This window comes from Apteryx rowi, unplaced genomic scaffold, assembly GCF_003343035.1.
Source record: "Apteryx rowi isolate R43461 unplaced genomic scaffold, aptRow1 scaffold_792, whole genome shotgun sequence".
In the NCBI taxonomy this organism is placed as follows: domain Eukaryota; kingdom Metazoa; phylum Chordata; class Aves; order Apterygiformes; family Apterygidae; genus Apteryx; species Apteryx rowi.
The window spans coordinates 193115-219874 of NW_020451085.1; the positions used below are offsets into that span (position 1 = coordinate 193115).

Sequence of the window (26760 nt, forward strand, 5' to 3'; positions counted from 1 at the left end):
TTCACTCAAATTGCTTATGGCTTTTTCACTGATGATTCTCTGGTTTTCTAGAGGTTCAACATAAACATGACCAACAGACAATCTGTTATACTCCTTAAGAAATACTTAAATTTAGTTTGCAACCTTCTTAGTTATTTACTTCCTTACCACATCACTTAATCACTAAGAAAAAAATCAATTTTAATTGAAAAGCTTCCAATTAATTCAGTGTTATATCATATCTGGCTTATTTTTTGTGTAATACAAAAGCCCATAAGTTCTTTTAATTTTTTTTTTAAATAGAAACAGGAAAACTGACCTTCCTCCTTCAGGTGCTGGGGAGTGAAACTGATATTTATAAATAGCTGTATGATCCACAAATGAAAGGAAGTCATGATTGTTATAGTAATGCAATATATATTGCTACATGGATGAATGTCCCCCATCCTCCCCTTACCTGAAAAGCAGCTTTTCAAATCACTGTATAACCCCACAATAACATAAATGGAAGAACTTACAGTAATTCAGTTTGACACTGAAGCAAACTGAAGGACTTAACTTGCATGAAGCACTTTACAGAACACAGGCTCACTGCCCAGGTTTATAGAGCATTACTGTCCAAAATGTTTAAAATTCTGAACTTCCCAAACCAATGCAAATCTAATCCAAACTATTGTCCAGGTTAGCATACCATCCCACAGCATAAAACAAAACAAAAATAAAACCAGACCTGTTTTATTTATTAAATTTTGCTCAGCTACATGCATTAATAAATTTCATACTACCCTTTTCAAACTTGCTGTTAAATAGATTCCACTCTCTTAACAGGATATGACCAGGTAAATTTAAAGAGTCCTTATGTTTGTTTGGTTTCTTTTCCTCCTCTTTTTGCTTTAAATATCAGGTATATTTTACTCACTGGAAAACGGTGCAGCTATAAAGGATACACATACTTCATCTGGCAACTTGGAAAGAAAGACATACCAAATAATCTGACATTAAAATGTATTACATAAATCAGACATGCTTTAGGGTGTACTCATTAGTTCACACTAGTTAAGACTACTTATTTTTTTAAAAAGAGCATGGATGGATTTTTAACAATCAAGAGCTCTATAATTGCAAGGACAGACCTTATAAAGACCCGAAGTTCAATTTCCAAGACATTTTAATTAATTTTGTAGTCCAAAGTCTCCACAACAAAGCAGACAGAGAAGAATAATAGCTGGAAATATCACACTCTGTGACACTAATACCAGAGATTGACTGCAGTGTTTGCTGAAAAACTGGTCTATGATTCAGCCTACTAAAGAGATGAAACAGCTATGAAGTAAATCTCCCTGAAAGTTCATGTYGTTTAGAATCTGTCTTCTGATTTCAGGATCATCTCTGATTAATATTAGCACTTTCTCTTAACTACTCATACGTATACAAAATTTTAAGTGTTCATGCAAAAGGAGCAAGAACCAATATCAAGACCATATATTGCAGTCCATGAAGTTGTGGGGGAYAGGGTCAGAACACCATCAAAATGTCTCTGTCTGAAGTATCAAGAGATGGTTTTCCAGCATATTTTAAAATGAAATATAAATGCCCTCAAGTCTTCCTCAACTTTGACTTGGATCTCAGATGATACCAAAATAATCTACATACTGAAAGAAATCCTTCCCATTGTGGATCTGTCAGCCCTCTCACACGCTCTCATTTCAGGAGGAAAGCCCTAATCTCAGTTACCATTGTAAAGTTATACTTATTAAATATTTGTTCAAAATAATAAAACCAGACTCAGAATTTTAACAGAACACTCGTCTGTTCAAGGTTTTACAGATTCAGCATTTTCCCCCTCCAGTAGTCTAAATATTGCAACATGAATTCTAACTCTTGAGCAGTGTTGGCAGCGCATTCTTCAGTATTTTGCTTATATCAGTCCACTGCATCCATATATTTCTAGCTCCACTGAGTGGAAAATGAAAACTGTTTGAGATTCCTACTGTACCATTAATTGGTAATCTGACATTGAAACAGTGATTTCACTGTCACGGGCAATGGGTTTGAGAACTTTTGTATAACTCTCTTCCCCTAACAGGTACAATAATAAACTGTTAGTTCTTTAGGCAAACAACATGAATCTGTTGGACAAAGGCTTCATTCTCTGCCTGTAATCAGTAACTTGAGGGCCTTCTGTAGATTCTGAACAGCAGTGCTCACATCTTCATACTGCAAAGCACTGCCAGCATATTTGCAATATTTTTGAGCTCTGGCAAAGTCCTCTGGAGTCAAACGGACTTCCCCTGCAAAAACAAAATTATTACAAAGTTATAATAAAAGAAATCTGACTGAGTTTTCATCTCAGATTATTTATATGTTTTTTTACTTATATTTGCAGTAGTATTACAAAGACCAGGCTATGTTGTTTCTTCTGTTAATTCTTCTTTCCATTCACATAATGTTCAACTTCTTTGCTGCTGCCATTTGAAAAATATAAGAGAACCTTTCAAAGCACTGGTATTTATATGACACAGTGCCTTTCATGAGTAAGTCAATACCTTTGAGAAAGATCTGCTCTTCATCTAAGACAGCAAAGGAGAGCTTTTTAGGCACAATAAGTTAGCTGTTATCCTGTTACAATATGCAAGAAACAAGGACAGTGGTTTCTGTGTTGACTGTATAATTCCTTTGCTCTCTCCTTCAGGAATAATACACTCACAGTCAGAAACTGTTCCCTCTCAACTGGAATAACTTTTCAAGATGCAGAAACATTTCTCACTGGAATATATTTATTTATTTATTTACACATTTTATATTTCTGTTTGATCCAATTAATATTTTTGTTTATATTGAATGACTGGAAACAACACTAAATGTGCCCAKTTTTGTAACACTGCAAAACACTAGCAAGAAAAATTTTCATAATAAAGTATAAAACAATTAACTGTCATTTATTAATCAGAGTATTTTCTTAAGAGAGGTTCAAACATTGGGAAATCCGTAGTGCTCACACACATGCATTTGGCTTTCTAAAAGGCCATTAGGGACTTGAGGCCCAAGTGGCAGAACATTTGGTACGAGAACGTCCCTGAGCTGTGCATAACAAAGCATGGTTATACTAATGTCCCTCCCTCTCCCCACCAATTCTCTGGGCTGATTCCATGCCATTCCAAAAACGCATGGACAAATTCTAAAACCTTTACTCATGTTTTCTCAGCGCAACTTGTAAAGGACAGCTTCTTGTGAACACATTTAAATAATTATACACAATATTAAAAATTAATATGCATTTATTTAGTACATATCCCACAAAGCATTTTATAAGCAATAAACAATTTCATAGATTAAGAACAAATGCATTTTTAAACACACCACAGATTTTAATATAAAATCGGTTAAACAAAAGCTAAGCTGTCTAAGCTTAGCTTTCTTACTTTAAGCAAGTACGTGAAAATACTTAAATGCATTTTATTTGGTACAATTTTGATTACCTGCATCACTTTCTTTTAAAATAAAACTCTGTTGTTAGCAATACTGTGAGAACATTCACTGAAGAATCTCAGTTCTTATCAGAAAATGTCTATTATATTTGCTTTTCCTTTTCTCAATCTTCTTATTTAAAAACAGCTTTTGAACAAATAAAATGGAAAGCATGTGAAACTAGACTGGTTTGCTGATTTTCAAAACAACCATAACCATTAATAAGCAGGAGGGTAAGTGCTCTTAAGATTAATTTTATCCATTTTAAAAATACACTCTTGACTACTTATTTTCACCTTTGATAAATAAATCTTACCACAAAATAACTGCTGAACAGAGGCACGTGACAATTTAGTGAAATCATTATCACTGCAATGTATATTAGTTTACTGTTGAATCTGCAAAGCCACATTAAATCTCTCAAAACACACATACATGAGTAAATATGCGTGAGTGCATGCATAAACACAAGCGTACACTTAGGTTATTTTGTAACCTAAATAAAGTCACAGACTAAAAGCAGCTGGGGTCAATTTATGACCACATTACTGAACATATTTAAGAAATTAAAAAGAACAAATTCCCCTCAAAGTTGCTTTATGTTATGATGCCAAAAGAAACTAGAAAATCATTCTTTAAAAAATGGTCAAGGCATCAGTCCAGTATTCAACTAATTTATTGGAAGAAAGCCTAAATTCACCAATCTAATCTTATTTTTACAGTATGAGCTCCATTAATGTTTTGCTGGCATAAAGCCTTATTTATTATGAAATCTACTTCAGATGCTATTATGACATAACTTGAGGGGAAAAAAGTTAACAATTTCAGATTTATAAACCAAAGTTTACACAGTAAGGGTGTTGATCTTTTGATGTGCTGAGCGGACTCAGCTCCCATTGAAGTCAGCACCTCACAATGGATAAACAGAACAGAAATAAAATAGCTCTGTGTTCTTAAGTTTTCAAAATAACACGAAACTTAACGATGATGTCTATACTTAAATCACAGTTATCACCCCAAAAGTTTGCTGATTTAAGTAACTAACTTAAACTTACATATTCTAATGGCTAAGCTCTGCAATTCCAAAAATACTGAGATAGGAAAAATTATACTGTACTTATCCTGAAACAAACCTGCTTCTGTGTTAATCCAAAACTACTAGCCCACTGGTTATATTTATTACTGAAATTACTGAAATGTGACAGACACGGAATCCATAATTACTGCCAACAAGCATAATTCCTTTAGTTCAAAAGAGAAACACAGACTGAAAACTGAAAGGCAATTTGACTAGAGATGCTGAAAATCATGGTGAGAAAGAAAAGCAGTTTCAGAATGAAAATAATGGTATTGATAGCCATTTCTATTTAGATGTTCTTCCTTTTTATGAAATTGCCCAAATGCAAGGAAGTCAATTTAAGAATATTTCATCGAAATCAATGAAACATGGTGCATACAAACAGTGATGGCAAATAGAATTTTTAACAATGCTAATTACTAAATGTACTACTTTTAAAAAATCCTAAGTGCTACCTTAAATGACTTTTAAAAACAGATGATCTTTTACCTCATTAAAACAGTTAAGATATTCAGAATGTAAATCCTCAAAGATTTCTTCTTAAAATCATAAAAACATGTAAAATGTCACATTATTATTTCTACTTTATGTGTGGAAAAAAATCAAACATTATTATATGCATAACTAGAATGGAGAAATGGTTTCTCTATATTATGCCACCTGTGGAAGGAAGCATATGAAAATATATGAAAGTTTTATAAAAGCTCTGTGTAACATGGCCATGAATGCTTTTAGTGTTAGCAAAATCTAGGGGTAATAAATTTTTTAAACAAACTACACCACAGAATTGCATGCTCGTATCATACAAAGTTGCTACATAGCTCTACATTCTGTTAGTAGAGACATTAACTAACATGGGAAAGGCTTTGAATTGTTTAAGTTTTGACACTTTCAAAAGCTAAAGTTAAACACTGAAACCTGTTCCTATAGGACCAGTACTGAATGCTTTGCACTGACTAAAACCAAAGAAAAGCTGTTACTTTAACTTAATTTTCTTTCAATAATATATTCCACTCTTTCCCACCAAAAGTTATTCTCCCATCATAGCATTAAACAAATTGCTTCTCCCATGTTATGGGAAGGAAAGAAAATATATAATTTATTTTAAAAATATACATTTGATCTTACTACCACAAACAGTCTTGCAGGAATATGTGGAATATCCTGTTTGGCTATGTCTATACTAGTACATTAAACAGTGCCAAGGAATGTGCCTCAGTACTGGAACTTGACTGTCTACACAGTCAAACTGCTGGAACAGACTCCAGTAAGGTTTTGGCCTATGCTAACTAGCACTTTCCCAAACAATTCCTGGGCACAATTTGTGGTTAGAGCAGGCTAGAGACCATTCAGTACTGGCAGCCTTCATGAACTACCTTGTTTAGGAGGTTTAAAAGTTTAATAGTATTGATGTGAGTGGTTCTGTGCCAGCCGTTCTCAATATCAAATATTTACAGGTACGTTTAATTTATTAGTAGAGACATAGACATTGCGTCTAAATCATGAAGCCAGTGTACTTTGCACTGTGCTAGCTCTAGAGATCTAGTAGAGAGCAATACCACTCCCTTCCTCCCTCCCAGAGGAAACTACATTTCCATAGGAATGGCATACACCAAAGTATTAACCTCAATATGCAGCCAGGATCTAGCCAAAAAACATACTGGGACTCAGAAACTGGGGAGGGCTCCTGGGTCTCACAGTTTAATATGTTCATTGTAAAATACAGGCACTTCCAAACCTACTTGGAGCACAGTACTGGTGGATGTAAAAAGCACTTCTCAACAGTAGGTAGAGAAGAATGATTTCTGATGCTACTCTTACATGGCTAGCTGAAGGAAGGATGTTTTGCGTAATGGTCAGGCATGCTTGGTAGGAATACGGGACGGTCACAGGCAAGGACAAACACCTTCCTTCACTCTCAAACTTCTTAATTCTATGCATGTAAACAAAATTGTGTTTTACTGTATCTCTGCTGACTGACATGTCGCTTATGCCCTCCCAAACTCCTGCATAGTTGAGAGCATTTTTTCTAAAGCCTCCACAACCAAGGATCTGCATGAGCGGCATTGCCTTCCAGGGGTGCACTTCTACAAAACTTCCTAATGATAATGTAACACCTTGTAATGCTGTTAGAAGAATCAAACTTGCAGTAACATAGCAGAGACGGGGGGAAGGAATGCAGGCATGCAAATACTCAGGTTAGATCAAAATAGACATTCATCACTAGGATAGCTAAGGTCTTAACCTCTTAATTACAGGATATCAGTTATTATGAATTGTCACAAATACAAGGTTATCTTAATTTACTCAATTCATTATTATTTATATTTACATATTTATTAAATCAGGTTATTATAGGTAAGTGACTGAAGGGAGCACTGCGCTGATACTACCCAGACACCAAATAATGGAACTTCTAATACTTAATAATTGAAGTTTTATTCAAAATTCTGACTTTTTTGACAGCTAGTGTTAAATAACCAAACCAATAGACAAAGACAACTAGAAATTTCATAGTAGTTATCCAAAAACCTATTTGGATGACTGTCTAGAGGATCACAATAAGCTGATTAAATTATAGATATGAAAGTTTTGCTGTCAAAACACTAGAAAACCTACTTTCCAACTAGCAGTTACCATGTGCAAGCTTAAGTAATGCATTCAGCCATTTCAGTTAAGGAGTTACCAAAACCCTTACAACAGCCCGAAGTACTCCAGTACTAACACCAAGATTAAACTGTTCAGCTACAAGTCTGAGGTATTGCTCTCAATGAGTTAACTGTAAGAGACATTATATCAGTATGTCAAACAAACAGTAGGATGTGCCTTTTGCTCCTAAACAGAATATTAAAGGTGAACGTATCTTTATCAAAGGTAAATTTTGTTATTTTTCTGCAATCTTTTAAAGACATTTTCTATGAAAATGACTTTCTAATATAAAGATGGACACATCCTTAACCATTCTTATGACAACACACTCAAATCAAGCTGAAACACTGAATTCCAGTTATAGCATTCCTCATTAAACAGAAGGCTTTTTCAGTTAAACCAGTATTTTAACATAAACACCCCCTTCAACAATATGATAGGTTAAAATATCTAGCTAAACATTTTTAAGTTACAATATACAAGAATATACCTATCCAGACTCAGTGGTCATAACAAGCCAACATTTGAGTGCACCTAGTACTGCCACTCAAAACATCAATTAGGTATATTACCAGTTTTCCCTGATGAGGATAAATAGTGGGATACAATATGAATAGGTTTTATATCAAGACTTATAAACTTCCTCTTCACTCAACATCCAGGTTAGATTGCCTACAAAAATCTAATTATTACAAACATATGTAACCTACCTTTTTATTATCTCTATTCCATGGACAGAACAACTCTTGGGAAACAGTTAATGATTTGTCCAAATGCACATCACTGACCACACTAGAATTTAGGATGATTCCAGCTATTACAGTCAAGTCACTACTTCTTCACAGACCATGATTTCTCTAAAGTTAGCATTTATGTGTGCAGTTCAAAGAATGACATATGTACAAACAAACATAATGTGCTATTAGGGTATCAGTGACTCTAACATCAAAGACAGAGGCTTTAAAATCAAGGCTTTTTTTTTTTTAAAGCCTTGATTAAAGAGTACATCAAAATGACATTATTAGCAGTGTTTTATTATATTATTTCACTTAATATAGGTATTAGTTATAATCAACATGCACTCCTGATACAGAACATAACTAGTATGCTGCAACAGAAACTGGAATATCTTTCTTCATTATTTCATGAAGTGAATAAATAATTTACATATTGATACTCCAGAAGTAATGTTAAGTAAAGGCAATGTGTGAAAAATAGAAATCAGAATAGAAAAACAGAATATAGAAAGGCCATCAGCAATACAAGCTTTTCTGAGTGCTTCAAGACCTCATTTGAGAAACAGCAGCATAACAAGTCTAACACAATGCTAGTTCATTAGCTCAAAACCGAGTCAGATAAACAACACTAATCAGACTATAGCAAAGCTTTCAGAAGCTATTAAAAAATTCTTAGCAACACAATATTTAGATGATGTCCATTCTTTTTAAAATTTATGAATCAGTAGCATTTTGATAATGGTGACACATTTCTCAAATTTCTTAAGTGCTGCAAATCATGGGGGGAGGACAGGGACAGGAGACATACACACAAAACAAATGCCACCACTTTACCTGCAGACTGAGCACTGTAAAGGGAAGGATCTACTAGAGGAATATTCTGTGGAGCAGGCTGAATGGTGTTACTTGTCACACCTGCAAATCAACAAAAGCAAAAAAAAAAAAAAAAAGTGTTATTTTGATTTATAGACTTTAAATGTAAGAAGCTGACAAACTAAAAAAAAACTGTACAGCTAAACCTAATGACTCAATTTTTTTTTTTTTTTTTTAACTTAAACAGCTGATAGGTTCCCAAGTCTGAAAATTCGGAACAAATACTTTTAAAAAATGCACTGCAAGACTAAAAACATTTTATAAAATAGTATTCAAGAACTGACAGTCTAGGCTATCATTTATCAGTACAGCAATTCACAGAAATTTGTTTTCAAGCATAGAAAAAATTAAGAAAACACAGGTCCAAATGACATTGGTTATGCTACAGTATTGTGGAAAACATGCTGAGGAAGAGAAAAGCATGAGTGAGTTTTTTTATTCAAACTTTAAATTCTGCCTCTTAATATCAGAGGGAGGGTGCTTAATAAAGCAGCATGCTTCTCATTTCATGCTAGCAAGTAATCTCCTTCCTAATTCCTTCAAAAATAATTGGTGAGAATTAGAAAAGCTAGCTAGATTTAAAAGGGAAATGGCGATGCTAGAGAAAACAGACCATTTTGCTGTGAAGCATTCCTGTATCTACATTCGCATTTTAGACATTATCATTTGGATTTTATCCAGAACTATACGTATTTTTGCAGTATGTCCAGAACATAGTAGATTAGCATACAGTTATTTCTAAAAAATCTGCTATGTAGGGAAATGATAAAATATCTTTCCTAGGATATCTGTTATTTCATGGAATGACTGGTGGGGTTAAACTATGTAATGCAAAGAATTCATGCATGCCAGCAAACTACATATTCTAGTTTTCAGATCTGGCAAATATAAAGTCTAAATATTTACCTAGGCTGAATTTAAAAACCAAAAAACCTGCCTATCTTAAGGATTTCCCTTTGATAAAGCTGAAAAAAGAGCATCCTGAGCTTTTCATAATGTGAAGTATTCTTAAAATGAGAAATAAAAAAAAMACCTCCATTTCATATAAGAATACATCTGAAGCAATCAAACATCATTGGGACTGGAAAAAGGACTTTTTTTTAGTCTTAACTGTAATTAAGGTTAACAGGAGGTGGAAAAATTACTTGTTCATAAATCATCTAAATACATCTTGTTTTTTTTTTTTATACAGCAACTGGGAAGAATATTTGATTTTTAAAAAACTTGGTTTTAGTCCAAAAATGACAGAGAGCAAGAAAGGTGTAGGAGCCAATATGTTTAGTAACGACAAAATATCCATTAGTATTATTGTTTGAGATCAATCACACTAAAATACTAGCATGGGAAAAAGAGCATAAACCAAATAGAAGAAAGATATGAATAGTGCATCAAGTATGTTCATTACAGGGTTGTTATAACAGTTTCAACACTATGTTTGATACGCTCCCACATAAAGAACAGTGGTCTGTCTGCACAAGGGGGGCTAAACATGAAATGAAATAATATAATTTCATCAGCTGATACTTGGAGCTTCCTAGCACTTACATTGCAATGCATTCCTCTTTAGAAGAAAAAAAATCCTTTAGTCCATATATACTTTCTGACAAAGTGTTCCAAAACATGAACTATATATTTTAAAAAACATATAAGAACATACAAATACAAAAAGTATTCCTATAGCATTTTTACAATGTTAATTTATGAAGTTGCTTCTGCCATAGAGCATATATATTTCTTTACATGTAATGGAAAGAAGGCTATCTTGGAATTTTCCTCTCAACAAAGGTATGTACTTTTTGGATGTAAATGTGACATACCTGTGTTATGAGGTACTTCAGCTGGAGTGTTGGCTGGGGCATGGGCACCTGGTGGTATATGTATGCCAGTGTAATTACTAGTTGGTATGTTGTTTGCTTCACAGGTAGATGATGATGATGGCTGAGTTGTTCCACTATGGAGAGAAGATGAGCCTGCTTCTTCTCTTTCAGCATCTGTTAAGACGATACAAAACAGGAATTACTGCAACTCCCTTCTTTACAAACATTTGACAACTTAGGTTTTAAAAAACTCCTTTCTATTTTTTTTTAAGTAGAAAAGCTGCCACCACAACATGACTTAAACCATTTACTGTTGATTTGATGAAGCAAAAAAGCAATATAATACAGGATAAATATTGACAAGCTCACACACTTTCAAAGATCTATTTTGTTAAAATGAAAGGATCATCTTGTTACTAGTCTGAATATAAAATAATTTGACTAATTAGTACAATCCCTTACACTTCCACGTCTACATTAACAGCAGTTGAACAAGATACTATAAACATGCCGCAATCTGTATTTTAATAYGTATATGACCCTGAAGAGGGAAAACTGTGTATGGCATATAAAGCATTCATAAAAAGGAAGAGAGCATCAACCCTTCTATCCTGTATCAATTAATCAAAACACAAACAAGTAATAAAAAAGGACCTTTGAGAAAGTAATACCAAACAAGAAAACTAAGATAGTAAATGTTGCTTAGCTGAGCTGTAACTGTATCTAGAATATTTAGAGTACTTAGTACACTACAAAAATATTAATGTTCAGTATATCAGACAGCATGTACAAATAACACATTTTTAAGGTTCTGGTCTAGTTTACTCAATATTGCCTTGCAAGCCTCAATGGTCCAGTCTTACTATTCTGATGACCCAGTCAATTTAGAACATGATTCATTTCTGCTCCTAAATCTGTATTAAATACAAATAAACAGAGCAAATTTTAATTTACTATGCATGTATCCATCTGTATCAGTGATGTCAGGTGGAACAGGCACAGTTTTGGGAACAGATTTTTATTAACTGCCAGTGCTTGAAAGGGAGCAAAAAAAGAATACAGAAACACAAAACTTGCATGTGTCTAGAGCTGACAAAAGCAATGTTTTTTCTTTTATGAAATCCATACTGATCTTCATTTATTCAGGAWATGTACTATGCAAATATCTCTACGGCCTAACAATAAAACACTCCACCATTAAAAATATTAGAAATGTTACCCATTTAAGGTCTTGCACCCTCTCCTCCCCCCAAAAAAATCAGTTACTACCTTTACTAAAAATGACTAAATACATTCTAATTCACAACACTCTTTACTACAATAAAAGGCTAGAATGAGAAGAAGAAAAGTGGACAATATTACCATTAGGTCATTTTTACTGAACTTTAATAAATACGGAGTTAAAGAATATTTTTTTTTCTATTGCAAAGCTGTAATAGTTTATCTTCACTCATAACATCCTAGTACTAATAACAAAATCCCTGGATTCACAGAGCAATACCAAGGACTTTTGTTTGAAAATGTTAAAAAGGCAAAGAAACCTAGAAGCAAAATTCTATCAGGAGTGTCAAGTACTGCTACTAAAATTTAACAGAAAAACACAGAACATGGTAAAATTTCTGTCTTATTCTTAAAAATTACTTTCACTTGCTGCATCCTACGATTCATTCTAGGGTTTATATTAAGCTATTTCTGACATACACAAACAAACATCTGGCAGATTTTTGGAAGGCAAAAGGATATCTTAAGGTGCTAGATTTTCCCTTTGTGGTATTTTTTGCTAGTAATTCATATTGTAATATTGTCTAACATGGATGGAAGTAAAATTAAAGTGTTAAAACTGGCAAAAAAGGTGAGATTCAAAAGTAAACACCAGATAGGCTACTTTTTAAATAATAACGTAACGATAGGAATAGGCCATTGGTAGCATGCTTTCAATGTTTTTGGTGTTCACGAAACAAACTGCTTTTAAATAACTTCAGAAAAYAGGCTTAGCAAAATCCAAGAGACTTAATTTCCATAGGATTAATGAAATAGTTACTGACAGATCTCATAATGCTTTCTGAAGGTATGGCTGCCCAACTTTGTAACAAAGTTATCAGTTATTTACAGCTTGTCCAAACTGTAACCATAAAATTGCACTTTCCGAGTTCAGTGTCTGACTGAAGCTAGTATTTTGGTAAAAGATGTCATAAAAATGGCTAAGCCACTTTCAAGATTGAGGGAGTGGGAAAAACATGCTATCACTGTACTTAATATCTCAATTAGCAGAAATTACCTGTAAGTGCTTGCACAGATGCAAAATGTATTTATTCCTTTACTCAGCCCTCATGGCCTCCTGGTGCCCTAATCTGACTCTTCAGTCCCATTCTGATTTCCCATTCTCTATGTCAGGATTTCATATCCCAGACATGAACTCCTGCCCCATACTTGTTCTTGTGCCAGTCTTGCACTACCTCCCAATCTTCTTTCCAAGACATTCCCAGATCCGGCTCCAAACTGCCTCACTGGATTGGTTCTCTGTGATCTTCAGTCACTTCCGCACAAGTGCACACACTACCTGACTCCAGTTTATTCCCACTATCTCCTAGTTGCCTTTTCCAGGCAAGCCTAATTTCAAGGCCAGTTCTTTTCCCCTTCTCCCTTTTAGTTCTCTCTCTCTCAACTTACTCCCCCAGGCTGGGCTTTCTCCCTCCATCTGTCAATCTGGAAGCTTCTTCCTCTTCTTATGCCAAGCCAGTCTAGAGAATAAACAAGCTTCCTGCTCTTAATGCCAGTTTCCCATCAACAGCAGCTCAGAGCTACAACTGCAGAAGCAGTCTAGCCCCTCTGCCTTAGGATGCTCAGCGTACAGGGAACCTTTAGAGAATTCAGCTGTGAAATTCCAGCAAGCCCAAGTAAGTGCAAACTGCAATTTCTCAAAGGCACAGAACTTGGACCAACCTTAGGCAGATTTTCTTAGAGACAGGAAAAGCCCATCCCTGGGAAAAAAAGGAAAGAAAAAAAATCCAGTAATCCCCTGCCAACCTCTTTGTCCAAGTTTCAAGCCTCTGCAGAGATTTTCCATCTCTTTTTCCTCTGATCTCCTTTCAGAAACAATTCAGTCATTTTGACCAAAATTAATAAAATGAAATAAAAAAAATCTGTACGCAACAGTGGCCATAGAAGATATGAACTCAAACAGTTAAAGTTTGGCAATGCTATAAACAAGCTAAAAAAAAAGTGTTAAAGCCATCCTTAATAACAGTGCCTTAAAGAGGCACATTCATAGRAGGGCAATATGCTTTTAATTGGGCATATGTATCAACGAATTAAGCTCAACTGAGTTGCTCAACACATTTTCTTAAGTGATAAATCATTATGCAACTGGCAAATGTTAACTGCATTAAACATAAAAGTAGCTTTGCTTAAATTAGCACTTTGTTTATTAGGTGTTTAAAGTGCCTAAATGTCACCAAAGGATAGTAAATATTTTTTGCAAAACGAATATTAAAAATATTATTAATCAAAGATTAAAGTATTAGAACCACATTGATATGTGCTTGTGATATTCCTGCAGTTCTAGCAGCTTTTAAACAGTACTGCTTGTGATTTTCTTCAGAATGCTGACCTGCTAGGCTGTGAAACAGTTACACGATTGCTTCACATTCAGCTTCAGCTACAATTGAGTTTCTTCTCTTGGAACCTCACCACGCTTCTGTGCTTAAATCTCAGCATAACAGATCCATGGGCTCTCTAGATTTTCCTCAGGGCTAGAGTAACCCAGACTTTTTTTTTTTTTTTTTGGGGGGGGGGGGAGCGGTAATTCAAGGTAAGACTTTGTGGAGTAAGGCTGACACCTCCAACCTGGTAACCAAATCTTCACCCAAAGATCAAAACAGACGATTCTTAAGGCTTAATGGCATTCCTTGTTAACCCTCTGGATTAAATCCATTAACCTTCTAGTAAAACTACAGGATGTCAGTGATTTTGAGAAAAACTCACAGAAATAAGCATTATCCAGACATGTGGGACTGAACAAATCTCAGTAAGTTATCCTTTATGTATTGACATGAACTGTGCTGCAAGTTATAAACAGAACAGACATTTGCTTAATTTAATCAGAAAATTTTCAGTGAAAAATTTTACACTGCTTTTTTCAAAACCAAGATCTAACATAAATCTTATTTCTATTATTTTACTATATAGCAAGACACACATACACAGCACATAATTATAGGGCTGTAAATGCTCAAGTTAACTTCAGCAAAATACCATTTTAAACTTGCCTTAATAGTCACATTTTCTTACTGCTACATGAGGTTTGCAACTCCATTGCAAACTACAGTGACAGCAAAATCCATGGATTTATCAGTTTGGTAAATATAATCAGTGACTTTTCCATTCCGAAGTCAGGAATCTGTTTTGACAGGATAATTTAAGTAACTAATCTGCATTACCACTACAAATGGGCACATTTTGTTTGAAAATACTGTATGCAACGTGCAAACATTTTCCTAATATTATCCTGATCTCAATGTCTTTTTTACATTACAAATTATTATGCTTTAAGATGCCAAGGAAAAACAAGTAGTGGTGAAAGGAAGTATACGGTCTAGTGTAAGGACGTGCTGATTATGATTTAACAACTGCAGCCCAGAGCACTAAATTGAAAACTGGCAAAATCTATTTTTAGGGAGTCTAGAGAATTAAAAAGGTAATGTATTTGCTGTCATCTATTAATTTTAAATAATTTTATTTTCCTCATTCTGTTGAACTGTTCCTCTCTAGCTTGAGATGTTGCTAATAGATGCAGAATGCAAGGTTCTCTGGGAACACTGATTTTATATATATATATATAAAAATATAAAAAATATATATTTATATATAAATATATATTTCACAACATTAAGAAAGGGACTCAAAAACTTACCTCCTTGCACACTATTCCTTATCCTAGTGGAGACTATAGAGGTTTTTTGGAAATTGTCAATATAGATGCAGAATATTATACTTTATATTGCAATATAAGAGGTGACATTTAATGTATTTTATGATAGCTACACTTTGCACGTTTAGAAACTTTTTCATATTTGAAATTAATATTGTTAATTTTTTTTTTACATTAGTACAAAATCTCACTTGATGACCCAGGCTACTTTAAATGATCTTTATGTGTACTCTAGACTTGTACTCCAACTGCATTAATAAATCAAGCCTGTCATTTCAAGTTTCTACAGTGGCATCCTGACAAAAGCATCCATAAATCCAACAGCAGAAGTACATAAAGCATGCCTATGTTACTGTAAAAACATCTCCAAGAGTTACAGTATGGTTTTCAAGAATCACAAAGAACATAACACTTTGGAAAAAAATGGTAATTTGTCAAGCTACAGAGACCTAGTTTCATTCTGTTTAAACACAGACTTTTTCCACTTGCAAGAGGAGGAAGAAAATGAGCAAGTAGAAAGGAACRGGGAAGGTCCAGTCATATATTCACACAATGCTGCTTTTCTTCCTATGATGCACAAAGCAAGAATTGATATTTTTCTTTTTCATGAATCTTCTAATAAAAATTAATTTGCATAAAATCTTTGCCTCAGTTGTGTAAAGCATTATGGACACCTATGCTACAGAGTTACCTCCAAAAATAAAAGGCAAAAAGCATTTTTCATTTCACTGTTCAGAAAATAAAAGGGTGGGAAAAATGATGCTAACACATGAAATGAACCTCAACAAACAAAAAAAATATAGCCAAATTACATATATTGCAGGCTCTCTACGAACAGGAATGTTAAAATTTTGGCTCACTCAGGATTTCCGTCCCTCCTATTTTGCATGTAGACATAACTTCGTAACGAAGGCAACAATCTTTACCTATTCCTACTACTGCTTGTAATGACCTGCAATGAAGACTAGGGTTTTGAGTAAAGTCTGAATTCTACTTTCCCTCCAACAACAGTTTCTTACGTGGGCTGTAGTAAGTCACTTACCTTTGCCTGCACATTAATAAAATGAAGAAATAGCTTATTTATGACTGCTGGGAAAGAATTATTGTTTGTATATTTTAAAGATCACAGGAGCTATATACATAATTTTTTTAGCAAAAGTTTTGTAATCTTTGCTTAGAAGTGCTTTTTGCAATTGTATAGAATTCATAATTCATTTCACATAATCAAGTAAGCTTTGCAAACATTACTAAAGCTATGAATGTGGTCATTAAAGAACACTCATTTAAAAACAGAAATATTCGATTGGCCTATTTTTAACACTCATTGTAAAAAAAAAATTAAACACTTTTCTCACATCTTATCTTCTCTATTAAATTCTTATCAAACTGGTGTAATCTGATTTACAAAGATGTGGTGATCTTTGCAGGAGTTGCATTATGAATCTATCTCACTACAGCTTTACCACTGCTAAAAATAACTCTTTGTCTTCAAAGAGATCTGATGTTGAGAAAGAAATTCATTTGCTAATGCTTCACTTGAAATACAGCTGTATCTAGGTTGAAGCATGTTACAGTGGGTCAAGTAGCCATTCCAGTGTTTAAGTGCGTAGGGGGATCTTTCGGTGAGTATAATATAGTACCAAGAATAAGTCAGTAGCTTGGAAATCAAAGTGGAACATTCCCATTACTGGTTCATAAATACTTGAATTTGCTTATGTTTTACTGTTTCATTCCCAAGAGTATTAATACCTGAACAGTATTTTCTTCACGATACTACAAGAAATTTTAACTGGTATCCAAGTTTTTAGATAGCCTTTATTTTATTAAAAGTAAAAAAAGGTAACAAACAGGAATAGATTTTTTGGTACATGTGGAATAAAGGTGACAATGATTTATTTTATACTTTACTGCAATAGTGCCTTTAAGATATAAATGATAATAAGAGATTACTGTGGAGAGTCACTTTTCAGACTTTTTTTGGCTAAATTTGAACTTCAGAAGCACTCTTGCCCTGTCCTCCTTCCTATTGATTCAGTCTTCAATTCTCGCTCCTCAATCRTATTGATTCTCTTTTCCATATACAAGTGAACAATTTTTTAGAATCATAAAATAATGTTGGCTGAAGGGTTCTCTAGGAATTACTTGGTCCAATCCCCTGCTCAAAGCAGGAATAACACAGATTAGGTTGATCTGGGCACTGTCCAGTGAAGTCCTGAATATCTCCAAGGACAGAGATTCCACCACCTCTCTTGGCCCTTGTTCCAATATTTGACTATATTCTTGATGAAATTATTTTCTTAGTAAGCAATTAAATTTTTGTTTTTGGTTGCAACCTATGTCTGTTGCCTTTCATCCTATCACTGTGCACTTTCAAGAAGAGCCTGCCTGGATCTTCTCAATCCCCTCCTACCAGGCAGTTTAAGACAGCCAATGGCTGCCAACTGGAATAGGATGCTATACCTTACTGGAAGAACCACCAATTTGATCTTTCTATAAACAGTTGCAATGCCTATCCTCCTCTTTCTTCACAGACAAACAGGAAAGAAGCTTGAAAATATGACTTCATAGGATGAAAAGTCTGAAAATCAGAAGAACAGAAGCTAGTATTTTAATGTTTTGACATGTTTTAAATAAAAAAAAACAACAATATACAGAAAGTTACAAGTCTACTTGTAACACTGTTTTTAAATTACAGGTTCAGACCTCAAAATCCACTGAAGAGCCAGGTACAGACCCCAAACATGAATGAATACATATATGTTCATATTCAGTTCATATATATCATCCAAAACTTAATGCAGCCACTTCACTATCAAGTTAATTTGTCCCTCTGTTGTACTGTAGATTTGYTCATTGATTCTTTTAATTAGAAAAATTTGTATTATTAAATTCAAGCTTATGCTAAAAGAAAGAAGGGAATATTAACTTAACTGACATTATTCAAACCAGTAAGTCCTTTATGCTATGTATGCTACGAGTTGACTTGGGGGAAAATGGAGAGACGCCTTATTAATGAAACTGATTGCTATCAAAAGCAATTAGTAAACTACAAAAAAGAACTAAACATTAATGATGCATTAAGCACAGAAAAACTACAAACAATGGGAAAGTAAATGGGTAAAAATGTTTAGAAAGTTATCCTTTTATTATTTAATGTCACAATTACATACTGTTTTTATTCTGACATATTTCTGCAATGTATCGCTTTTTGCATGTATTTTGCTCGTAATATCATTAACTCAAAACCAAAATCAGTTTATGTACACAACAGCATTCCTGTATCTGTTTCAGTGTACACAATTGCACATTGCGTAATAAAAGAATGGAGCTGTCTTTCTCAGAATCGGATGAGATGTGATGATTGTGCACTTGTCAGAGACAGACTGTGTAGTATGTGTTCTGTTACTTCAGATGGAGGCTAGCTTGCATCTGTTTGCTCTGGTGGTGTCAGTTTAAAAAAGCTCTGAACTAGAAAGATGTGGATTGCCTTAACAGTTCTTACTACAGAGCTAAGACTTTTAAATTAACAGTGGAGTGTAGAGGTCTGCATTCATTAAATAAATGACAGTAAAAGTTATAATGTGGGAGGTTTCGAACAATCTCTTCTGAAAAACGTTCGTTTTGGTAAGTGAGTAGCCTTGGAAGTCTTTATCTACCAGTTAAGGAAATAAGTTCAAGGAATAAGGAAAGTCTGGTAGCCAGAAGAACACAGGGGGCAACTAAAAACAAGAGGAAAAAGGGACTGAATGAGAAAGTGGCAGGAAATCCAATTTAAGGGGAGTAGGCAAAACCTGTTTTGAAAACTAAACAATTATTAATGGAGGGTGTATGTGTGGAGCAAATACAGCAAACGGCAAATGTGTGCCAGCAAACTGGCAAAAGGGAGCATAACTTTACAGAAAAGATTTGAAATGGCAGCAGGTAAGGTTAAAAATATGCATGGTTCTGGCCCAAAGGTGACAATCCTTTTTAGACAGCAACTGTATTCAAGATGATAATCTCCACTACAGAGGGAGGAAAAAAAAATACAGATTTTATTAAATAAATCAAACAGTAAAGTCTAATAAAAACAACAGTACAGTACAAGAAGCAGAAAAGAAAAAGCAGAAAAAGACCCATCATGAATGAAATGTTAACTAAACAGGGAAGCTACGCTTCCTGTTAGATGCTCCCTGAAAAGCGTATACCACCATTTTGGTCTTCACCCAGCCCATCTCCTTTTTTACACAGAAAAAGGAAAATACATACCAAAGCCTTCTCCTTCCATTCCAATAGGTCCGGGCTGAGGAGTCTCTCCATTCTTTAAGCAGTTATGAATGTATGCTGCCTTCCATCTGGCGTACTTCCTGTGCTGAACATTCTGGGGAAGGTAAAAGGCCAGATATTGCAACTGCTCATTTCTGTGACTTAACACATCCAAAAAGAAATATATACAGGTCTTCCACCCTGGCAAGAGATTAAAAAACTAAGCTGCTTTCTCTGCTATCATTTGACACCACTTTAAAGATGAACGACCCACGGGAAATAAATTGGTGAATTAAGATATAAAAAGAACTGCTCTAAGGGGATCTTGACATGAAAGGAAAATGTGGAGATCTTCAATTAGTGTAGCATGCCAGGAAGAGGAAATAAAATTTACCAAAACTATCTACTGTGAAGCACAGAGCACTGTGTAGTAATTACTGATGTGAAATAATAAAGAAAACTTTATATCTCCATAAACTTAGAGAACTTTACTTCAGATTTAAATATCTGAAACTGAAAATCCTACTCCTCCTGATCGATAATACTGGATTTTTTTTTTTTTTGTAATGACAATATTTTAAATTTCAAATAGGTACTTAAAGTATGAATATAAAAAGGTTGTTGTAGTTGCAGATTAATGTGGGGGTGGGAGGTATATTATAGCACCCACAATATCTTGACTTACTATAGCTAAAAATCAAATGCGTGAGTTTAGGTATATACAGACTGCAGAGGAAAAGGGTTTATGGCAGTAATGACTTTGAATAAACTATTAATTACAAGGTTAATAATTCAGTTATAAAAAATACGAATACTTCTCAAAAATGTTAGTTATTATATTGATGTACAACACCTCTTTTTGTCAATTCTCATCTTCTGAAATGGTGTCAGTATTAAGCAATAAAAATGAGAAGAGAACCTGCTGCTTGCCTTTCTGATTCCATCTCCATGGGAATAGTTTGAAATTAACAACAACAAAAAAAAGGTAGGGAACATTTGTAACTTCAATATTTTTTTTTAAAAAAAAGCATACTTTATTTTTGACTATTTTCAGTTTCCAGGAAGAGGAAACTGAAGACAAGCGTTTCACTTTGGGCTTTTATAGATTCTTCTTTTCACAGACGGGAACATGAGCGATTAAAACTAATATCAGAGTCAACTGCCTCGGGGTTTTCCACTACATTTTTTAAAATATACTTTAACATTCCTAGGTGCAACATTAATATGTCAAAAGATGAAATGATAATTGATCATGTCATATCTCCTGGGATGGCTACCATAGATTCTTTTAATCCAGAAAAAGTTCTCAACTGCTGGAGAAATCTTAAATTGATTAGGCAAATCAACTGCTTTGTCAGAAGTTATAAAAAAAACAACTAGTCAGATGTTCTGACAGGTACAAGGTAATGTGCTTCATAGGAGGAGACTGAATATAAACAGGGATGGGAAACATGGAAGGGTAAGTGAAGTAATTTTGCCATATGAACAGTGGAGGTTGATAGCATGTTTTCCACCAACAGTAACATCAGAATATTACTTCTGGAAATCCACTGCAAGGCACTGGTGAACTCTAATTTACAGATTAACAATCACAGGCTAAATGTGGTTCGAAACCAGAGGTACATTAATCTCCCTTTAAAAATCCTGACTGAAATGACATCCAAAATCTTATAGAATTAATCAGAGATCCAAAATTGTACTTCACAAAATCCATTGCACTGTTGTCTAGAACAGGACAAGCTACAAGTGCTACAGCATAATGGATAATGCCAGCAAGCTCCCTTGTTCCTATTTAATTCATTGTTATCCACCTGGATGTTCATACAGCATAGTAGAAAGCTAGGGTCCTCACTTTCACAAATGAAATCTCCAAAAAAAGCCAATCCCGAAGACAGATTTAGTAAAGTGCATTCACTGTACCTCAGAAAGGAAAAGTACTGATAGAAAGTTATGGCTTTCTATAAGACACTTTCTTATCAGTCGAACGGCTAAACTGCATTGTAACTTTTTTTTACTTTCCCAATATTGAATACAACATCCTCAGCAGTATTTCTGGAAAATTATTTAAGAATCAGTTTTTGCTCAAGAGATGGAATGTTACATGACTGAAGTTCAACAAAGGCAAGGGCAGGGTCCTGCACCTCGGGAGGAACAACCCCATGCACCAGTACAGGTTGGGGGCTGACCTGCTGGAAAGCAGCTCTGCGGAGAAGGACCTGGGAGTGCTGGCGGACACCAAGTTAAGCATGAGGCAGCAATGTGCCCTGGTGGCCAAGAAGGCCAATGGGATCCTGGGGTGCATCAGGAAGAGTGTTGCCAGCAGGTCGAGGGAGGTGATTCTCCCCCTCTACTCAGTCCTGGCGAGGCCCCATCTGGAGTACTGCGTCCAGTTCTGGGCTCCCCAGTACAAGAGGGATGTGGCACTACTGGAGCAAGTCCAGTGAAGGGCTACAAAGATGATTAGGGGACTGGAACATCTCTCTTATGAGGAAAGACTGAGAGAGTTGGGCCTGTTTAGCCTGGAGAAGAGAAGGCTGAGAGGGGATCTTATGAACGTGTACAAGTATCTGAAGGGAGGGTGTCGAGAGGATGGAGCCAGACTCTTTTCAGTGGTGCCCAGCGACAGGACACGAGGCAACGGGCACAAACTGAAACACAGAMAATTCCATCTGAACATGAGGAAATACTTTTTCACTGTGAGGGTGACAGAGCACTGGAACAGGTTGCCCAGAGAGGCTGTGGAGTCTCCTTCTCTGGAGATATTCAAAACGCGCCTGGATGCAATCCTGTGCAACGTGCTCTAGGTGACCCTGCTTGAGCAGGGGGGTTGGACTAGATGATCTCCAGAGGTCCCTTCCAACCTCAGAGATTCTGTGATTCTGTGATTCTGTAACTTCATCAAATATTTTATAATCTATCATGAAATACTGAAAAGACTTTCTAAAGACAGTCTATCTACAGACATTTACCTGAATGCTCTGCAAGAATGATGTAATGAAATAGAAGTTCACCATTTGGGCTAGTATCATTATTATTCCAAACCCTCCATCGAATTAACTTGTAATTTACAGAAAACATTTTTGCAGTCAAAATTGTGTTTCAAAAACATTGTGAATGCTTTAAATATAGTCAACTTATTTGTTTTCAGTGGATGTTTTGCAAGAGCATAGGAAACACTACCCTGCCACCAGTATTTTATCCAAGATTTAAATTAGTCAAAATATTTGTACTGAAAAATCTGTGTATTTGACATTATTTCCATAAGTCTTCTCTAAAATGACTAAAAGAAAATACATCATGCATAGGAACAACAGCTAGAGCCATTTTAGAGAGACCACAACCTCTGTCTAGAATTTCTATTTCAGCAGTGAACATTTCAGTTAAAGTAATTACATAAAAAAGTGTAACCTGGAATTTCCTAAATAAAGGGATTTTCTTTCTGACACTGATTAACAACGCATCTTGAAGAATTCTATAAAAGAGCATTACAGTTTATAGGCAAGGAAAGAACCCTATTTGACCCATGTGTGTCATTATGCATCTAAACTGCAAAGCCTGTAGTTCCAGAACTGAGACTCTAAATTTTGTTGTTTTGGGGTTTCTTTTTTCCCCTCCCTCCATGACAGCACTGCTCTTCCTTTTTTAAAGACTGCCCTCCTGTATGAAGATTATTACTGAGGTAAATGAAAATAACTCTATAAACACACAACTTCATAGTGATCTCATATCAGCTGTGTCTTATGAAACATGTCTTCCAGAAAATCATTTTGCCTAGTTCTAATATTGAGAAGCGGAGCATCCACTGTTTCCTCTAATACAATCTACCCATACTGTCTAATAATCAGTCACTCACCAGTTATAAATATACACATTATTTATAATACCCTTCTTCTGATTTTAGGTGTCAACTACCCACTTTCTGTGCTTTCTGCTGTTGATTGAAAAGTCTTTTAATTGTCAACATTCCATACCTATGAAGGCAATTACATACTGAAAAGACAGACAGATGGTCTGACTAACTGAGGTAGAAAATTTAGGTGTTTTACTATATAACCAGAGGCAGGCTGAGCCTTACTTCAGGCTAATACAGAAGGCTTCTGCAGAAGTCTATGACAGCCCCATGTCATACTCATCCCATAAATCCTTCATGTGATACTGGATAAGGAAACTGGTGAAACTTAACAAAGGTAGCCAGAAGTGCAAACCTTTTACTGTATTTCTTCCACACACTATTTTAACAATGTCTTCGCTAATTAAATGAATTAAAAATGAGATGATATCCTGCTTCTTTCCAATTATAAAGCACTACATTCCTTTTTGCAACAATAAAAAATACATTCAGTAGTAAATATTTACAAGTGCTAGGATTCCACATTAGCATTTATAACATTTTTTTCATATGCACAAAGGATTGCTTCAGGACCTCCGAAGTCACTGAATAGTGCATAGGAAGTATTACAGGCAGGGACTGGATTCCTACAATCTAAGGTTGCGTGTCTTATCAGTGCATTAAAATGTACACTTACTCTCTGGCTCTATGAACTTTGGATTCCAGGGTGCACAGCAGCCAGTTTCAACAGAACACGCGAAAGAGCAATCCTAACTAGTCTCCCTTGATAATAAAAAAAAAAAAAAAAAAAAAAAAAAAAAAAAAAAAAAAAAAAAAAAAGTAGATCGGAATAGTTTCAGACTATGGAAGACATAGAATCCAAGTGTTCCCCTCCTTGGACAAGAACTCGTTAATATCTATAGGTACTACTATACATTAAGTACATCACCATCAACACCATTCTTTTACCTTCCTTCCAGTGTTAACAAATGAAAGCAGCCAYAGTTACTGTTTTTTAAACCTATTGAATCTTCCTGCATGTTAGGCACACCTATCAGATTGAGGTTCTCAGGGGATTTTCACACAGGATGTCTAGTCTGTGAATTCCAAACAAAGCATGAAATAGTTTGGGCTCAACACAGCCACAGTCACAGCTTGTTATGGGTCTTCAACATAACAGAACTTTTCTAAGGGAATTTTACTAGCAGAAACATAGAAGCCTATAGCACTCGAGCATGTGAGAAAACAAAATATTTGTGGATTACCTATGTGGATTTAGGTGTCCTGAGGCACATTAAGCACTTATGTGATCAACAATTGCTGACTTGGTCTCAGATTATTTAATATCATTGCTGTTTCTTATTTATCGTTCTAAGTATTCTAACCTTCCTTCAACTATCTTTGAAACATGTCTTCACCAGTCAGTAACAGCTTTCTGTAAATTTTTGTCCTTGCCAAATATTTTCGACTTTACCATTACATTTTCAAAATAAGTTTCTCAAWCAGTTAATCTAGCAAGGAACATTTAACTTTTACTTTCCAGAACAAGGAATACTTTATTAAGAGTATCTGTTCCAGCATATTTGAGATTAATTCTCCTGTGGGGCATGAATAACAGAGAGCAGCTGAGCACGCAGCTAGTAGAAAAACTTACTTTATAACAGACCTAGAATTATTTTGGTGTGCCTTAATAAAAATAATTATGATCTTGTTCAGCCAATTCTAGAATATTTGCTTGATTAAAAAATAAACTGCCATGAAGAGCACTAAAACTGGGTTTGTGTTAGCTACTTTAGTGGATAAAATTTTTGAACAAAAATACTGATGTCCTAACGGTCAGACAGCAAGTCACTTTTTATGAAACAAATTTATATCCTTCCAACTTTACATATCGCCTTTTAAGGGTGGGGTTTGTTGCAACATCAAAAGTATCTAGTCTAACTAAACTGTATACAATTCCATGTCAACTATTAGCACTATAAGAAGTTCTTCCTTACAGGGTGAAAAAGATGAAGATGGAAAAGGCCAGGAATTTTGCATCATTTTTCTCTACAGTCATTTATACTTGCTCAGTGTAATGCTGTGTCCCATAACAATGATCAGACTTTGAATTTGAAACTGATACTGGTTAAGTCATGAAGCATCTTCTAATAGATTATAGTTTTCTAGTATTTCAAATGCATTTTATAGAAATACCTAGCAAGATTACTTATGATTTACCAACATGTATTTGGTTACACAATTAAAACTGATGGTCTTCGAAGTTCATATTTACAAAYTGTAAGAACATTTTAAGGAATTAAAATAGTAACTTGCTGTGCTCCTGTGCTACAAAAAGCTGTCAGATACACTGGTATCCTTAACACTTACCTCTTCAGAGAGCTCCCCAAATACTGTCAGAACATCTATCAGAAGACTTGCAGTATAAAAGGACTTTATCATGTTTCTGTAAAAAAGAAAACATTTTACTGACTTGGTAATGCCAGTCTTTCAAGAGCACAATTTAAAAGTTGGCAGTTTAGATTATACTGGCTTATTTAAAAACATTCACTGTTTTTTTTCCTTTTAATCTGACATTTAAGAACTCCCTTCACAATATTTAAATTTAAGAATAAATTGACTAGCCTCCCGACTACTACACAGAAAGTTTTCAGTATTTTTTTTTAAAAGCTGCTTATATGTTCTGCACTTGGTTTCTAATTTAGAACATTCATTAGACATCCTACATTAGGTCAGTATTGGTTTGGGGCTTTAGAAAGCTTGCCAGAAGGTGGACAACCTCTTCAAGAATACAAGAAGGAGGATAACATTTAGTGTGCAAAGTTAAGAGACAGAAGTAGTAAACAATGGAGGTTTCCAAAAAAGAAATGAATGCATTAAAGCACAGTTCCTGCTTTCAGTCATACTAAGAGAGTGTAGATTCAAATTTCCTAAAAAATATATTAACTCAGGCAACAAAACAAAGATTTTTCACCTACTTATGAAACTGTCCAGCTCTGTCTTCATTGTCTGCATACAAAAACATTTTCAAAGCATAATTCTCCACATGAGCACAACCAACAATTTCCTGAGTAATAGCTTCATTATCACCAAATTGCTTTTTCATCTGAAAAAAAGTTGAAAAAAAGACATTCATTACCTTCTTAGACGCTAGC

General features: G+C 34.8%; 1 protein-coding gene across 4 annotated transcripts in view; it reads right to left on the reverse strand.

The window, feature by feature from the left end:
• Positions 1–698: 698 nt before the first annotated feature.
• Positions 699–26760, reverse strand: part of VTA1 (vesicle trafficking 1) — a 43840-nt gene continuing 17778 nt past the window's right edge. Inside the window, exons 3-9 of one of the 4 annotated variants that reach the window (XM_026088873.1) lie at positions 26584–26711; positions 25976–26051; positions 19780–19891; positions 10602–10775; positions 8746–8826; positions 7885–7966; positions 2197–2270 (exon numbers count right to left, since the gene is read on the reverse strand). In XM_026088873.1, coding sequence (XP_025944658.1) covers positions 7932–7966; positions 8746–8826; positions 10602–10775; positions 19780–19891; positions 25976–26051; positions 26584–26711 — 606 coding nt within the window. In that variant the 3' untranslated portion in view covers positions 2197–2270; positions 7885–7931. Of the gene's footprint in view, positions 2271–3239; positions 5186–7884; positions 7967–8745; positions 8827–10601; positions 10776–19779; positions 19892–25975; positions 26052–26583; positions 26712–26760 lie in introns of those variants that run through there. The other 3 variants (XM_026088874.1, XM_026088872.1, XM_026088870.1) reach the window with 3 other exon arrangements.